General features: G+C 37.6%; 1 protein-coding gene and 1 long non-coding RNA gene across 4 annotated transcripts in view; one reads left to right on the forward strand and one right to left on the reverse strand.

Moving 5' to 3' along the window:
• Positions 1–7,916, reverse strand: part of LOC110063375 (serrate RNA effector molecule homolog) — a 73,667-nt gene extending 65,751 nt beyond the window's left edge. For all 3 annotated transcript variants that reach the window (XM_089270496.1, XM_089270497.1, XM_089270495.1), the window contains exons 1-2: positions 7,573–7,916; positions 6,125–6,253 (exon numbers count right to left, since the gene is read on the reverse strand). In XM_089270496.1, the coding sequence (XP_089126622.1) occupies positions 6,125–6,253; positions 7,573–7,829 (386 nt within the window). In that variant the 5' untranslated portion in view covers positions 7,830–7,916. The remainder of the gene's footprint in view (positions 1–6,124; positions 6,254–7,572) is intronic.
• Positions 7,917–8,003: 87 nt separating this feature from the next.
• Positions 8,004–15,603, forward strand: LOC149105277 (uncharacterized). The gene is made up of 3 exons (XR_016201116.1): positions 8,004–8,259; positions 9,990–10,070; positions 13,595–15,603. It is a non-coding gene; the product is annotated as an uncharacterized LOC149105277 (long non-coding RNA).
• Positions 15,604–16,897: the final 1,294 nt, after the last annotated feature.

Consider the following 16,897-nt stretch of genomic DNA (forward strand, 5'->3'; position numbering starts at 1 on the left):
AGTCACGTGACCTAAGTATTCACACTTTTTGAGTACACTATAAAAAAATGTCCTTCACATCAGTTAGCGTGACTACAGTTAAATATAGATTTAAAGACTACCAGGGCTCAAATAATTTTCAGACCGTGGCCAGTCATGCTGACCAGCCAAAGTGATTTTAGCTCGGTCATGTCTCGTTTCTGACCGGTCAAGATATATCTAAAAAACTTCAAGTAATGTTGGCCTCATGAAACCCACAAATATAATTTGTATGTTCTAGTTGTTGCTAGACCTTTTAAAAATTGGCTTAATACAAAGAAAAGCTTAAAACTTAACCAAAGATAGCCTTGGCAGGGTTCAGCAGCTCAATGAAGTGGCACGCTATCAGTGGAATTCTTGCCACCTGCCAAAGAAAAAGTATTGAATGGTTCCCTATTTGAAGAAGCTACTCATAAAAGGGGATAAGTGACGATTTTGGTTGCTTTTCTTTTTTCTTGCTCCAAATTAGCTGAATTTTTGCATGTGGTCTTCAATGTAATAGAAAAACGTGTTCCTGTATTTTTGCCGCTGGTTTTGGCTTCGCTTTATAAAGACACCACTAGGAAAACCGAGTGGTTTTTTGCATACGCAATATCCTGAAAACGAAGCAAGGTTTAGCGCAAAAACTACGGGACATTGCTAAACATACCTAAACAAAACTCTATGCGAAATTTGGAGCGTTTTCGACAAAGTTCACTTTTGATTAAAATACCTAACGCCCTTTTCCCGCCAAGGCTGCAAATAAACGTAGCCGGGCCGTCGTTATCATAAACAGAGCCGATCCTTTGTTATAATAACCAAGTCAAGCCTTTGTTATAAGTCGAAGTCTCGCCTCGGTTTATCATAACAAAGGATCAGCCCGCCGCGACCGCAGGGACTTTGATCTCACTTAGAAAGCAGCAAAATGTCAATTTCACGCAACATATAAGCTCAAAAATGTTGATTTTAGGTCAAAAAAGGTTTAAATGTTGATTTCACGTTAACGCGTGACGGCAAGGATGTTGGTTTCACTTAGAAACCAGCAAAATGTCAATTTCACGCAACGCATAAGCTCAATGATGTTGATTTCAGGTCTAAATAGGTTAAAATGTTGATTTCACGTTAACGCGTGACGGCAAGGAGGTTGATTTCTCTTAGAAACCAGCAAAATGTCAATTTTAAGCAGCGCATAAGCTCAATGATGTTGATTTCAGGTCTAAATAGGTTAAAATGTTGATTTCACGTTAACGCGTGTCAGCAAGGATGTTGGTTTCACTTAGAAACCAGCAAAATGTCAATTCCACGCAACGTATAAGCTCAAAAATGTTGCTTTTAGGTCAACAAAGGTTTAAATGTTGATTTCACGTTGACGCGTGACGGCAAGGATGTTGGTTTCACTTAGAAACTAGCAAAATGTCAATTTTACGCAGCGCATAAGCTCGATGATGTTGATTTCAGGTCTAAATAGGTTAAAATGTTAATTTGACGTTAACGCGTGACGGCAAGGATGTTGGTTTCACTTAGAAAACAGCAAAATGGTAGGAGCCCATGATGGGCTCCTAAAAATGGTAATTTCACGCAACGTATAAGCTCAAAAATGCTGATTTCAGGTCAAAAAAAGGTGTAAATAAAAATAAAATGAAACAAATAAACATTTCAATAAACACTTTTTCAAATACGGCAACGCCTTCAATGGCTAAAATATCACGAGATAAAACATAGTTTTCGACAAACGCGATCGTAGCTTTATGTCACGCACCGCCATAACTTCCAAGTTCAAAATGCGCTGGTACCTCTTATGCCTGATGAGGATAACAACTTTGGCGGCTGTTTAGTTTTGGATTTAAGAATTTGATGACTCCACGTGAAAACGCTCTATAAATAGGGCTGACAGATTAACAGATTAACCCTTCTGCGCAACGTACGGGTCTCCATACATCTGCATGTCCCCTGATCCCAGAAGCTCAAAACACTACAAATCATACCTATTTGAAATAAAATCAACGCAAACTGGATCACAGATCTGTTACAATCGATCGCCACTTGCTGGCCATTATTATGTTTAAATCTAGTTACCAGTTCGAGAAACATCCGCAGAACGTAATCGCAATGCATGCCGGGAAGGGTCTTTACACCTCGTGCGCAGGAAGACATGGCGGTCGATACAAGACAAATTTTATAAGTCTAAAACCAGTTCTCGCTTTCCAAACTTTGACACTAGCAACGCTTGGCAAATGGGCCACAACTCACCAGAGGGTATTTTTCTTGGGCAAGAACTGCTCTTGGACTTTGCTATCTGGCTCGATCTGACTTCGAACGCCGATAACACAATTACGGTATATCAGCTGCCTTCGAAGTTTCAGAACACATTTTGATTCTTTAAAACGTGCTGATGACTTACGGGTTTATCGAGGCTTTATGATGCCTCTCAACCACCAGGTAGGCACACAAGGTACTTTAAAACAATGTTTACGATATTAGTTGACAGAGCTCTAATGCGGCACATCTCTTTTTTGTTTGATGGCATTTTGTTTGACGCTCGATCGATTCACGTGTTGTGTTCACGTCACAATAACCGGTGTAAACAATCCGTTCCCAGATTTCCACTCTATATGCTGTGGGATTTGGTTTTGACTTCATACACTATAAACAGTCTGCCTGTTTGCTGTTCAACAAATAAACTCCTAAAGACATGGCTAGGAAAAGCCAAGTTTTTTGCCTACGTTTTAACTCGAAAACAAAGCAAAAACCAGCAACAAAAATACAGAACCACATTTTTCTATTACATTGAAGACCACATGCAAAAATTCAGCTAATTTGGAGCAAGAAAAAAGAAAAGCAACCAAAATCGTCACTTATCCCCTTTTATGACTAGCTTCTTTATTTGATCAAACTTCAATTTTTTCGATCGGCATATTGAATTCCATGAGCTGTTTTGATGTTCTACAAAGTAGTTATGTCCATCAAAATGTAAATGAAACCAAACATGCATCAGCAGATCCTAATTTTGGGCTTCAGAACTACCGTATTTTCCCGTGTATAAGTCGACCTTTCAAGACCTAAAAATCAGTCCAAAAATTCGCCCTCGACTTATACATGGGTCAAAACTTGAGATCCAAGCGCCAGTCAAATAATTAGCATAATAATTGTCTTTCAATGTTAACAAACATGTGATAAACGGCAGCACAGTTTACAACGTACGTTCGCTTAGCAATCTGTCTCTCCATATCAGAGCTTCAAGTTAAAATGCATCAACATTTATTCGTTAAATTTTAACCTGGATCTTGTAGACACTCACTGGCTCAATTTTGTCATAAAGAACCAATATTTTTCCTTTAAATAAAGCTGTAGTAAAGCCGCTCGGAGAAAATATCTTTCGCGCTTGGAACTTCTCTGCTTGGTAACCTGGCAGGATACGAGTGCGAGGACTTCTGTACCAGTACTTGACCGATTTCAAGGCTTGACTACCAAGTTCCCAACACACGCTTTGCACTTTGTTTATGGCGTTGTTCTGAAAGTCGTGAGCTTCTTTGGTGTTTTGCCTGTCTTATGAAGCCACTTTTAATCTCTTCACACTTAAAAAGGCTTGTTTGAAATCCTTACGTTTGATTTTTGTGAGCATTTTACAAAAATTATCATCGAAAAGTCTGTATGCACATGTGTTGCTAAACTGGGTAAAACGCTCGTATAGGTGCCATAATAAGCTTTAAAACTGCGCATTGAAACATGCTGTGATTTGTTTACATATCTGTGGTAGCTGAAAGATAATTTTAAGAAATACAAGATAAGTTTTCCAAGAAATTCTTACCTGGAAATTAAGAAAATCTAGTTTTTGGCCTCAAAAATTGGGGGTCGACTTATACACGGGATCGACTAATACACGGGTAAATACGGTAACTTGGTAACAAATATAGCCGAAGTAGAAGTTTATGTTTCCTCGATTCTCACCCATGCAAATGCATAACAAATCATTAGGTTACCAGGAATACAGCTACAGTTACACAACAAGTGTTGGGAAGTTTCGTAATGATGTGACTAAAATTAAGTTCTGAAGTGTAAGCCATAAAAAATCTAAACTCTGTCGTAGTCATATTTTAGAGAGAGTTTTCATTCACGAAGAACCAATGACCATCATTCGGTAGATTTTTTACCACAATAGTGAGTAGATTTTGGCGAGTGAAGTTTTTGGCCGCTCAAGTCACCATTCTGGCCGGACATTGTCCGTTGACCGGCCGTTATTTTGAGCCCTGGACTACTATTCTACTGTTGCACGATTTACGTTTTAGCGAAAGCCATTTAATTCTGTTACTGTATTTAACGAGAAGTAAAATCCCAACTGGGTAACTGCAAAGCTGGAGGTGCTTCCAGAATTTCTCGCGTTTCGCTAAAGGCTTTAAACGCGGAGCTATTTCTAGTATAGCACATAAGCTCGCCTCTAATAAACGCCCTCTCGTTGCTTGCGGGATGAAATGACTCAAAGGGAATGTACAGATACTTATTTAGTGGCTTTTGATAGGTAGAAAACTGCAGAGCGCTAAATTAGCATCTTTGTAAAGAAATAAATCGAGAAACGAAATACCACTTTCGTCAATAACATAGTACATAAGTTTGATACGATCATTCTTGCTATAGAGACAACTAAGAAACTCTATTAGGATTTCTTTGGGACCCTCCCAGGGCTCGAAAAAAGTGCCGTCCCATTGTTCCGGACAGGGAGATTTTCCTTCTGGGCAAGTAACTTTACATTCTCACTTGCCCAATGGACAAGAGACCAAGCAAGTCATCCGCCAACTAAATCATTAAAAGGGCAAACTAAGACTTGCCATGGGCAAGCAAAACTTGAGAGATATGTGTCCTAAGGGCAAGTTGGAATTCAAGTTTTTTTCGAGCCCTGCCTCCCAAGCAAAAAAATGTCTTTTTTTTTTTAATGTTTTAATGTTTTAATTTTTTATATTTTTTAACTTTTTTTATATTTTGGGGGCCATAAGGTTAGTGCTAATCGTATGGCTCCCAAAATAGAGCATGTTTCAGCAGTTAATCACTTCCATGGGAAGTTAAACTTAGGCATGCTTAAATCATTCCCTGAAGAAGTCTCAGACAGAGATGAAGTGCATCAGAAATAAATTTAAAAAAAGCTTACAACTATAAGAAGTCTTCCTTTGTGCTGCTCACAATTAAAAAATTCCAATAACCTTCTAAACAGATGGGGTCAGAGGGTAGATCGTGGAACGTAGATCGAAGAGAGTAGCTGGTAGAACATAGAGAGTAGAGCGTAGATGGGCTTAGAGGGTAGGTGGTGGATCGTAGAGTGTAGAGTGGGTAGCTGGTGGAATGTAGAGAGTAGAGTGTAGATAGGCTTAGAGGGTAACAGGTAGATCATAGAGTGTAGAGCACAGATCGAAGAGAGTAGCTGGTAGAACATAGAGCGTAGAAGGACTTAGAGGGTAGATGGTAGATGGTAAATCAGAGAGCACAGATTGAAGAGAGTAGCTGGTAAAATGCAGAGAGTAGAATGTAGATGGTAGAACATATAGTGTAGAGGATAAACTCAATACAGAATTGTACATTAAAAAAAGATTATTAAAATACTGTGAACCGTAATAACACTAAACAATCCCCATGTGCTTTAATATTTGCTACAATAACTGTAAGCCTCTACGTCTGTACATAGAACTGTAGAGCATAGTGTAGATAGTAGAGGGTAAACTCAACACAGAATTTTAATTGAAAATGATTAAAACACTGTTAACTGTAATAACACTGTAATAACACTTTAATATGTATGTATATATGTGAGGAATATGCTACAAATTGAAATCAAAAGTTACAAAATAGGCAGGTACACTGTAACCATAGTAACAATACACAACTACGGTAAAAGCTATGAAGTAGGAGGTAATGTATCTTTCCAATAAGTAGGAGGAGACTGGTGACGAAAGCGTAGAGTCATAGCGTTCTACAAAAATTTCTACACCAAATCGAGCTTCATAAAATGGGCGCCAGTTGAACACGCTTTGAGTTTTGATTTGTTGCATGCAAACTACAGTATTTAAGCAGTAATGAAAAGTGCTTTTCCTTGCATTCAAATAGATGTTATATGCCAGAAGGTCATGCTGTCATTTCATACCTCTGTGGTCTGGTATCTTGTTGAGATGCTTGCAGCTGTTGAACATCTGGGTGTGGCCATGCACTGTGATGTGCTGGCACACCACCATAAGGTACACTATAATCTCCTGCTCCATGATAAGGTTCATCCCTGAAAAAAAAAGAGCAGATACATGAACAGCCTGTCATGAAATTAAACACCAAAGCTGTGAATATGGTAATTAAGTTTGCCCAAAAAACTTAACACAAGGTTACAAAAACAAAGTAAAATATTATACTATAATTAACTGTGGAACATGTACAGACTAACAATATTATTATTATAGTCAAATTTCTTAAACTGGGCCACTTGCAGGAAAACGAAACCACTGAAAATGTGTAAAACTAACAAAGGAATGCCCTTCGTAAATATTCGCCAATATTATGTACATTAATGTTGAATCTACACAAAATTCCTTTGGCAAAGCATATAAGCCAATCACACGAAACTTTGTCAGTTTTTTATTACTGTATTTTGATCCCAAAATTTTGAGTGGTTTTTAAGTTTCACTATAGCTATCAGAGTAACATGTTTTACAAGTAAATATTTTCATGTAAACGTTGCCAAGGATAGAGTTTGTAGAGTATATGGATTACAGAGGAGTCAGTGATATTCAAAAAGTACAACAGTGTGTCCTTTTTCCTTCACCTTGTCTTCAATTTAGTTCTGGATATATTGTCTGGATGTTTCAATACTTAGACTTGTTCCATCAAAAATTCCAAATTGTTTGTAACATGTTTTAAATGCTTAACTAACAGAGGTACCAGGAATTTAATGTGTACCATCACCCTTCAGATCTCTTCTATTATTGTTGCTTCTCTTATTACATCCGGTAGACAGTCAAGTCAACATAACCACATATTTTTTTACTGCAGTCATGTATGAATTTCATTTGAATTTTTTTGCCAGAATATCCAAGTCAATTTTCCATCAGAAAAGCCCTTTCTCAGTGCCAATGCTTCTGCAGGTACTAGATCTTACCAAAGTTTGGCTACACTCTACAAACTAGGTTGCAGATCTGATTTAATGTCTTTGAAGCATACACCCACTCAACCTTCAATTCTCTCAACTACAAGAGCTGCAGATTCAAGTGGCTTTTGCAACTTTTAGTGGTCTATGCATATCGCTTGACGACGGGAATTCAAATGTGGATAATCTTAACTTAGCTAAACTTTGGAGAATCATACCCAAACACTTTGCCCCACTATAAGTCACCCAAACACTGTTCAAAACTTGAAGCGATCTTTTAAGCCTTTACCAAACGGACTCGCAAGTAGACGTAAATTGAAAATTTGCGACTATTTGCGACTCCGTTTGGCCAGGGCCTCACCAGGACCACAAAAGGTGAAAAAAACCCAGACAACAACATTGCACGGTCCTTGTTAACCTATGATCAAGTCAAAGGACATGTAGAGTTTTCATTTAATTACCAATCTCTTCGAATTCTTTTCATGGGAGGGCTCATTTCATGGTGTCTCCCAGAGCTATCTCTTCTCCCTCTATCAAATTCGCGATAATCGCCTCGACGTCTATTTTCCCAAGATGGCTCACGTCGTCTATCAGACCACTCGTCTCGACGCGAAGATCTTTCTTCGCGATCACGCCTCCGATCGTTATAATCACTTCTTTCTCGTCGGAATTTATCCCTTGCCCGTCTTCTATCGTATTCGTCGTCACTATCTCCCATGGTAGATGTCTATAAGGAATAAACCGCGAGGACTTTCTGTGCCTGCAAGAGGAAGAACAAAGATGACGAACATGTGGCGATTACTCTTCCCAGGATGCCTTGTAAGCCTCGACTTAGCCCAGTTTTTGAACTTCATAGACGGCGCGATCGAGAAGCACTGGGAATGCTTACTTTACTTAATACTTAGCGTTGCACTTTCGTCCTGCGTGGCAGACATGTCTAACACCTTTTGACCAATTGTATGTGTTGTTGTTTCTTCCAATGAAAATGCGTTGTGATCGTGTCTTCTGAGATTATTTTACTAGGGGACGGGACGGTGTTTGCCAGGTGAAAGCTATCGATTGTGATTTTCATCGTGAGGGTGTTTTGTCTGATCTTTCTGCATGTTCCGAAACACATTTACAGCTGCCTTTGAAGCTTAATGTTGTTGGTAAGAAGCTTTGTGAAGTGTGGTGTATTGTATTATGTTGTTTGTAGTAATGGAGTGAGTAATTAATGGCTCAAGTTTACGAAGCCATTTCGACATGTTCATCAGCAATCTAAGTATTGTTGGTCGCGTTGCTTTCAAGCGGCACGAACTAAGCTGGCACTAGTTTGTATAGTCCACACTGTTGTGTTTTGCATTTTGCAATTAAGATCTGCCTCCGTCACGGGCATAACGAAACGCTGTCATGCCGACAGAGCAAATTTTCACTCAGCTTATTACCACCTTGTATCGCCAAATGCCACCAAATATACAGCTTAGTTGGATAAAAAATGCTATAGAGCAAAGCAAAAACATTAGTTTCGAAATAAAGTGCAGGATTGCAAGGATTGAAATTGGTTACAGTTCAAGAAATTTGAGTCTAGTTTAATGTCAAGAAATCAAGTTTACCATTCTTGTGACAGTTTGAACTTTCGAGCCTTTATTTTGTCTGATATTTCTTTGCATCTATCAGTATTGACAATGATTTCTACAGATTTTAAAGTAAGCTTGAAGTAATCTCCTGGGCTCAATCATGAAAACAAATGTACGATACATTTCCCTGAATGTTCCCTACCAAGCACCAGTCTCTAAAAATAAATTAAAATAGGTCACCATGCTTGCAAAATAGATATGATGTACTAGTCTACTCTATTTTGCCAGTTCTTATAAATAGTACTATTCATTTATTTTATCACTCCACAATACATTTTGCGGTGGCGGGAAGGTACAGTTTTTTTGATGAACTTTGATAGGCATACATGACGTTTTGAGCATAAGGAACAACATAATAAACAACTTATGCAAAAGAATCTAAAATAATCCAAATGACATACAATCAAAGCGTTCCTCAAGTTGTTGGATTTTAAGGTCTTAATTTGTGTCCATGAGTAATGATTTTGTTTTGGATGTTATTGAATAAGTACAAAATTCTGAACTTGATGGGTTCGCAATATAGTGCTAAGGAATCACCAATAAATGTCAGGGTTGTTTGTCCTTCTTTTCTTCTTTTCCTCTGTTGTTGACTGGCTTCCTTTAAGCTGTTTGTTATGAAGCAATGTTTTGTAGACACCCAGTGTATACAGTCATCATGTGAGGCTGCTTTAAGAAGTGCTTGCCTAGGTTTCCTTTTCTATGCGGCTGGTCCAATTAGTACATAATAGGGATACATGCCAATGCCTTGTCATGTCTTCATGAGATGGCATTGCCATTATCTCTTTGTGCCAGCTCTTGTGTGAGGAACATTGCTATTCTTGTTATCTTGTGGAGAATTTATTCATGTTTTTGGATGCTTGGGTTTTTTGTTCTTTTAATGTGTAAAAACAATTAAAGAAGGGGAAAACAGTTTGTTTATCTTCTTGTATTTTTATTCTCAAGGATGTCTTTTATCACTTAGTAAAATTAATATGATGTAGTTCTCACCAGCCAAACTTTGCCACTAGAGATTCAGTTTGTTCTGTTTTGGTTTCATTGTCAGTTGAAATAGACTTTAAAAACCTAGGTCTTGATAAGATAGTCATACTCTTGCAGTTGTTTCTGATTGAATTTTGTTGTCTTTTAAATTTCCCTTTACTGAGGAACAGCTTTTAATCTACAAGGCTGTATGTTATTTTAAAACGGTCAGTCTAACTTAAAATATAATTGCATTTGTGTGATTTTGTGTTTAATAATAGTGCTTTGAATTTCTGTTTTTGCAGTAATGCATGATCATCATGGGTTGGATGAGGGAAAACATACACAAACCAAAGAAAGTCTTAGCAGAGAAAGGACTAGGGATGGTGAGCATCAGCCCTTACTATTATATGTATCAGTTGTCATGTGTTGATAACTTTTTTAGAGTTGTGTCTTGCCAAAATAATTCATTTTTTTGTTACCTCTACGTAATGGGTCTTAATCGTAATGGCTGCACTTTTTCAAGAATTTTAGGGCTTATGTCCTTATATTATGCTTTAATATCTGGTTAGCTTATGAGTTTTTTTCTTGTACACTAAGTACTCCAGCAATACTAAGAAGAACATTGCAAACCAAATGTGTTACAGAAAGCCAACTTATAGTTTTGGCTATTATTTTTCAAAACACATCTTCTTCGAACCTGGATAAATTAGCCAGTTTCTAATTTTTAATTCCTTTTCATCCCTGCTACAGTATGAAGGCTTAAAATTTAGCACAGGGAGTGTTTAGTAGATGGAGTTTCAAAAACTTAAGGAAGAAGTGATCGTACAGTACCACTTTGATGCATAACTTAATATCCTTGTGTATCCATTAAACTAGTCAACAACCCATAGAACAAAATAATTTTGTTTTTAAAATTGATATAAAATAAAATCCTCAACTTAAAGGTAGTTTGGGAGATTCTGTGGTATATTATAGGTTAAGGTATACATGTAGACGTATGGCAGTGATACAAGCAATTTTTGCTGCATGTTACACAGAAGATAGTTGCATATCATATTTAGTTACTTAAGCATTTTTCACAGTGCACATATTTTTTCTACTCTTTGTTGTGACTCTTATTTAAAACCCCAAAAGCTGTGAACAAGACAGCTTGTAGGAAGTTGAGCTTTCTGTGTTAGCAAATAACAACCTTAACTTTTGAAGTGCCATTTACAAAGTAACCAACAGCACTTTAATGAGAAAACTGGTAAACCATACATGTAAAATTGCCCCTACTGTATTCTACATGATTGTATACTTACAGCCTGCAAAGCACTCACTTTCTTTCCTGCAATGGTTTGGGGCACAACAAACATAACTGAATTAAGAGAGGTTGAGGAGTCGAGGAGGCAGAGCAAAGAAAACTTTTGCATGCCACAAAGCTTTAGAATGAGCTTGACAGCTATTAATGTTGGACACTAACTTTCTTGCTAATATGCCCTTTGGGTAACTAGTTCTGTTTTTGTTGGTTCCCCTTGTGTCTTTTTAGTTGCCTACCTAGTAGACTTTTGTTGCCCATTAGCACTCATGAGAAAATTTCATCTTGCAGAAATGCTCAACTTTATTTTATAAACTTGCCTTCTTCTTTTGGTGTTGCAACAGTGATTCATTAGGTGATTAATCAGTCATAGAGCACATCCCTCACAAGATTTTAAACATCCATGAACTGTGCCCACACATTTTGATGAGACTCCGCTTTTCAGACAAATAGACCCAGTGAAGCGCTTTTACTGGTCAAATATGATGAACCAGCTGTCATGAATGAAAACATAATTCATGCCCTGAAGCACATCATTAGCGTTAATATTATTGTTATTGTTTTTTTGTCATCATTGTTGTTGTTTTTATTATTGCCATTTTTATGTATTATTATTGTTATTATTAATAATTGTCTTTTTAACTATGTATTAAGGAGCTGCAAAAAGATGGCTCGATCAGCCTGTACCTGTAGTACCCATTTTGTATTTGTAATCATAGAACAACAAAACTCTTTCTCTGCCTCACCAGAGATCAGTCGGGGGGTAGCTTACAATCCTGACAACAGTGTCCCATTTCTTTTTGAGTCACAACAGTAAAACTTGTAGCCAAAATATTGCTGTGCCGTGCAATTTGTGTGGAAAGACTTTGACACAAAAGTTATTTCCAAATAGTGTTGCAAAATGCATCTTTGAAAATTCAAGGAGGTTGTCAAGCATTTTATAGTGTTTTGAGTTCTAGGGATTAGTGCTTTTTATGGTTCGCACAATCACTAATCGACTAGCCACTTTGATTTAACAAGCTTTGGGGCAAGCTTCTTACAAAATTTGGGCTCCTGGCTTGTTTCAGAAGTGAGAGTCGATTATATAGAACTTTCAGTGAATGATAGAGTTGAGTTTACATGTCTTTGACCATAATACTTCTGAACTTCTGCTCAAGTGATTTCCCCAAAACTTGGGCATGGTTTTTATTAAGTCAAAATAAGTTGGTTCCAGAAATAATATTGAGTAAAAGTATGCCTGCCCAGCAAAATTTTTTTACTGGTAGTGTTGTTGTTCAAAAAATGGGGTCCAGTCAAACACCAGTAAGAATAAAAATATTATCCCCAGTAAATGGAATTAATTAACATTATCACCGAGTGAAAGACAAAATATTTCCCAAAATTTCTTAGCCAACACTTCAAAGCCCCAAACTTTGACATTGGTGAGTGTGTCCGGAATAACTGCAGAGCCATCTTAAGTAATGATGAAATGGAATCAGTAGAATAACCATGATAAGAATGGTGTTATCCTTTTGATACAATAACAAACAGTGGGGCTTGACTTTTCAAAATTACAGAAAAACTCAAATTGCATCCAGGGCCACCAGATCACAGTTTTCATGCAATATACATTTAAATAGAAAGGAAGTGTTAGCCAAATTAACTTTAACTAAAAATAACAGACACGTTTTAAATATAAAGTGGTTTGCTATTAAACAGTTAAAAAAGTTCCTTTATATTGCTATATGTGAAAACATAAAAAATGAAAAGGTTTTGTCAAACACAACCTGATACACCACCACCACCACCCACATATGGTACTCTCCCATGTAGATGTGGAAGGAAAACAACTTGTTTCCACTCTAAGAGGAATTGGAGTTTGCAAGCCCTGAGAGCAAGCCCTGACAGTTGTTCAGATTGTTTTCTTTGGAGTTAGTGACAATAAATTGATTAACACCAAATTAATTAAGAGAGCACTCAACAAGCAAATTGATGGCATTTTGTTGGGTTCTTCATTAGGCCATTGTTTTTTTTTATCATGACAGAACTCAAAAGTGATATTGTTCATAAAATGCTTGAAAGTGGCCTTATGTATGACTAGTTTTAAGGACGTTATTTTGAAGATATGCTGTTGATGGACAAACCAAATAAATCTGATATGTTTTACGGTCAACAAATTTGAAGATGACATGGTCCATTTCCTGGACATTTCCCTGAAAAGAACATCCATTGACATTTATAGGAAGCACACAAACACTGGACAGAATAAACGTTGGCCTTGCAAAATTGCTTGGGTTAGAGCCTTGTTGCACCAGGCTTCTCATATGTGTGAAATAAAACGTTCCTGTTAGGGAATGGCTTTCCTAAATCTGTGGCTTCTAATCTTGTGAGGTGTTTCAGACACAGTAGCTCAGAACCTAGAACATCTTATCCCAATAACAACAAGACTATGAGTTTTAAGGATTTTAGATTCTAATGTGGGGTTTGGGACTGGCACTACTTGGTAAGTTTTGCTAGCCTTATGATATAATTTTTAAAGCAGGTGGGAGCTCCTCTGGGGGCCTGTCAAGGAATCCCCATCAATACCCCAGACCAAAAATGACATGTTCTTCATTACTTCATCTCATACAGGAAGTAAGTGATGTCTGAACAGTTTTCATTGAAGTGCCTTGAAACCAGAACCAGAGTATTACATGTAACAATATTACAAACAACACAACAAAGAAAGTACAGGATGCAAGACAGAGGACAGTGATGCAAACCCAAATGCAAGTTAATTTTGAAACCAAATTAAAAATTGCTATATAGAATGAGACGGGTAACTGCAATCACAACTGGTGGTTTGCTATTTGCATGAAAAATTAGCAGACATTAAGTTGAAGGCAGTGAGTTTATAGAGAAGTCCATTTCCATCATGTTAATCAAAAACTGGTTTTCTTATTTAGGTATAGAAAGGCAGTATGCATAATTATTTATAATTTTAATTACAGCAATATTACTGTTGTACTCTGGAGGCGCAGTGGCCTCATGGTTAGTGCACTCGTCTCCGGATCGAGCGGTCCAGGTTCGAGCCCTGGCCAGGGACACTGTGTTGTGTTCTTGGGCAAGGCACTTTACTCTCACAGTGCCTCTCTCCACCCAGGTGTACAAATGGGTACCGGCAAATTTAGTGCTGGGGTAACCCTGTGATGAACTAGCATCCCATCCAGGGGGGAGTAGAAATACTCCTAGTCGCTTCATGCTAAGGAAACCGGGATAAGCTCCGGCCTGGTGGGCCACTTGGCTCGTATGCAGACTTTACCACCCTTACCCCTGCTGTACTTTAGATTATAATTCCAAAGCTCTTTTTAAAATCTGATTTCAGTTTCATTAGGTAGTTTGGTGCTTTGGGCCCAACACAGCAGCCTGAAAACGGTCCCTGTAAGTTGACAAGCCCATGTGTAGCCAGGAAGTTTCAAGAAATGGGTCCCTTCACAGAAAGTGTCAGTTTTCCACAATATTGTCGTGTCCATTAATGAAGTAAATCCCTTTCCATATTTTTAATAGCCTGGCCAAACCATACCTGGAGGCATTAGATGATAAGATCGATGAGGAGTTAGAAGAAGACAAAGAAGAAGAAGAAGAAGAAGGATAAGAGGATCAAGAAGAACAAGACAGTGATGATGAAGACCTCTACAGAAAGTTAATAGAGGATGAGAATAATCAGTATTTATTTTGTAGATTTTTTAAATTTTTATCAGTATTTCTTTCACAGATGTATTAATAAGTAATAATTAAGTAAATAGAGGATGAGTCTGAAATTGTTTTGATTGTTCTACATTTACAACAGCTTATTCAAATTAGCCCAAGCTCAAAGGCTGGAGAAAATATGTCATCACTTTTTTTACTAAATGAACCACAAATCACTGGGTTGTCTGTGAATAGTTTTGTTAGATCTAGATTTAAGGGACAAAAGAGTGACAGAACTTTTCATCTTTGTTTTAAGAACCCAGTCACAGTTGTGCATGACTAACTGTGGCCACCCTCCTTGGTTTAAATAAGCTAATCAAAATACATGAACTAGGTACGGTGAAAATATCAAGCATCATGTAACCTGTTGATCAGTCGACAACTCCACCTCTCACATTTCTTTTCATAATTTTGGATTTGCCAGGTTTGAATGGAAGCCATAAGAAAGTTGTTGAAAACATGTCAAAAAATGATGAAAAGAATTATTTTGGTGGCCTGTTTTAGAAGTGCACCACTGTAAATGCAATGATAAGTATTATATTAGTATGTCCAAAAGGCATTTACCTGTCAAAAATATAATTTCTCAAACTAATTCTAACTTTGGTTATTTTGCCTTTGTAACAATAAAAATTTCAAGATTATAGTGGTTTTACAACACGGGCTAAAAACAGGCCCTAAAATATATTTTTCGAAAATGTTTGGATAAAGCAACGGTTTGTATCATCCGTGAGCATTGTAGATAATTCAAGCCAATTAATTCAAGGTCACAAGTCAGATTGTTTTGGTTCGCCTGTGTGTAGAAAGATCTATAAGATTCCAGTTGATGGTGATAATTGTAATCATACCTGCTCATGAAAACACCAGTTGTATAAATTCCAGTCTAGCCATAAATAAAAAAAAAAGATTTGTAATCTTCTTTGTCATAACTGAATTATATTATTGAACTAGTATGAGGTCCGTGTTGGTAAAACATTGGTCGAGTTCTTCACCTTGCAATGTTATGGCGAGATCTGACGAGATCTAGGCGAGATCTAAAAACCCATATCAGTATCCGACGTAACTTTCATTCCATGTTCAGTGCTAAATTCCTGAGGGGTGTGCCTACAAACGAGGACTAACAATGGAGCTATAAATCAATGAACATAATAAATCCCTCTAAGAATCCCCAACCGAAACAAGTGATACGTTGTTGAGGTATCACTGAATTCCTAATTTTCAACCTGCTTTCATTTCATCGTTTCTCCCGGTTAATAACAGGCACCCGTTGTAGCTAATTTCAGCCGATCCCAGAAATGCAAATCTCATTAGCAGTCAGTGCTCTATCTGATAACCATAACGAGTACTTTTAAGGGTATTAAGTCTTACATCGGAGATTCGGTGATATTTCTTTCTAAAAACAAAAATTGAAATAGTGTTCAACATAACCTGCCTCAGCACGTTTGCGAAAATCTATTGGTTCCTTTCAGAGGTTTCTTTAAGAGCACTCGGCTAACCTCCAGGTACGATTTCCGTACAGGCCATACATTAATTATGTCTGCAACCATCTCAAACTATCACACTATACTCAAACAGCAATCGTGAAAAGAACGAGTCAGTCAAAAAATGCCATGCATAATTAATGTAAGGGGTGGTGCGAAAATCTTGCCAACCTCCCTGTCAAAATAAGAGAGCCCCTCTGCCAGTTTTGTCCGCATAGTATAACTTCAACTGACGGAATCGCTATGATAACGATGACGACCACAAAGCGCTTTGTGGTATATTGAATAGGCCACAAAGCGCTTTGTGTTGTTTTGAATTGGCCACAAAGCGCTTTGTGGTGTTTTGAATAGGCCACAAAGCGCTTTGTGGTGTGGAAAATTGGAAAAACCAAATTATTTCAGCAAATAGCCGTGAGATATTTGCGAGTCAACGAGCCATCCAGTTTTCAATGTTAAATCCCAAAATAAAACACCACATAGCGCTCTGTGGTGCTTTGAATAGGCCACAAAGCGCTCTGTGGTGTTTTGAATAGGCCACAAAGCGCTCTGGGGTGTTTTGAATAGGCCACGAAGTGCTCTGTGGTTTTTCGACTACTACTGCTGTTTTGTAAAGCAAAGCGAACTAGGAACAGTTAGAAAGCACTCCGGCCATAAAATCTACTCGACAAGAAACTTTCTGTAATAAATGTTCGATGCTACAGGAGACGGCTTACCCAAAAAGGTTCAG

The sequence above is a fragment of the Orbicella faveolata genome, unplaced genomic scaffold, assembly GCF_042242905.1.
Source record: "Orbicella faveolata isolate gen_17 unplaced genomic scaffold, um_ofav_v1 contig_34, whole genome shotgun sequence".
Lineage (NCBI taxonomy): Eukaryota > Metazoa > Cnidaria > Anthozoa > Scleractinia > Merulinidae > Orbicella > Orbicella faveolata.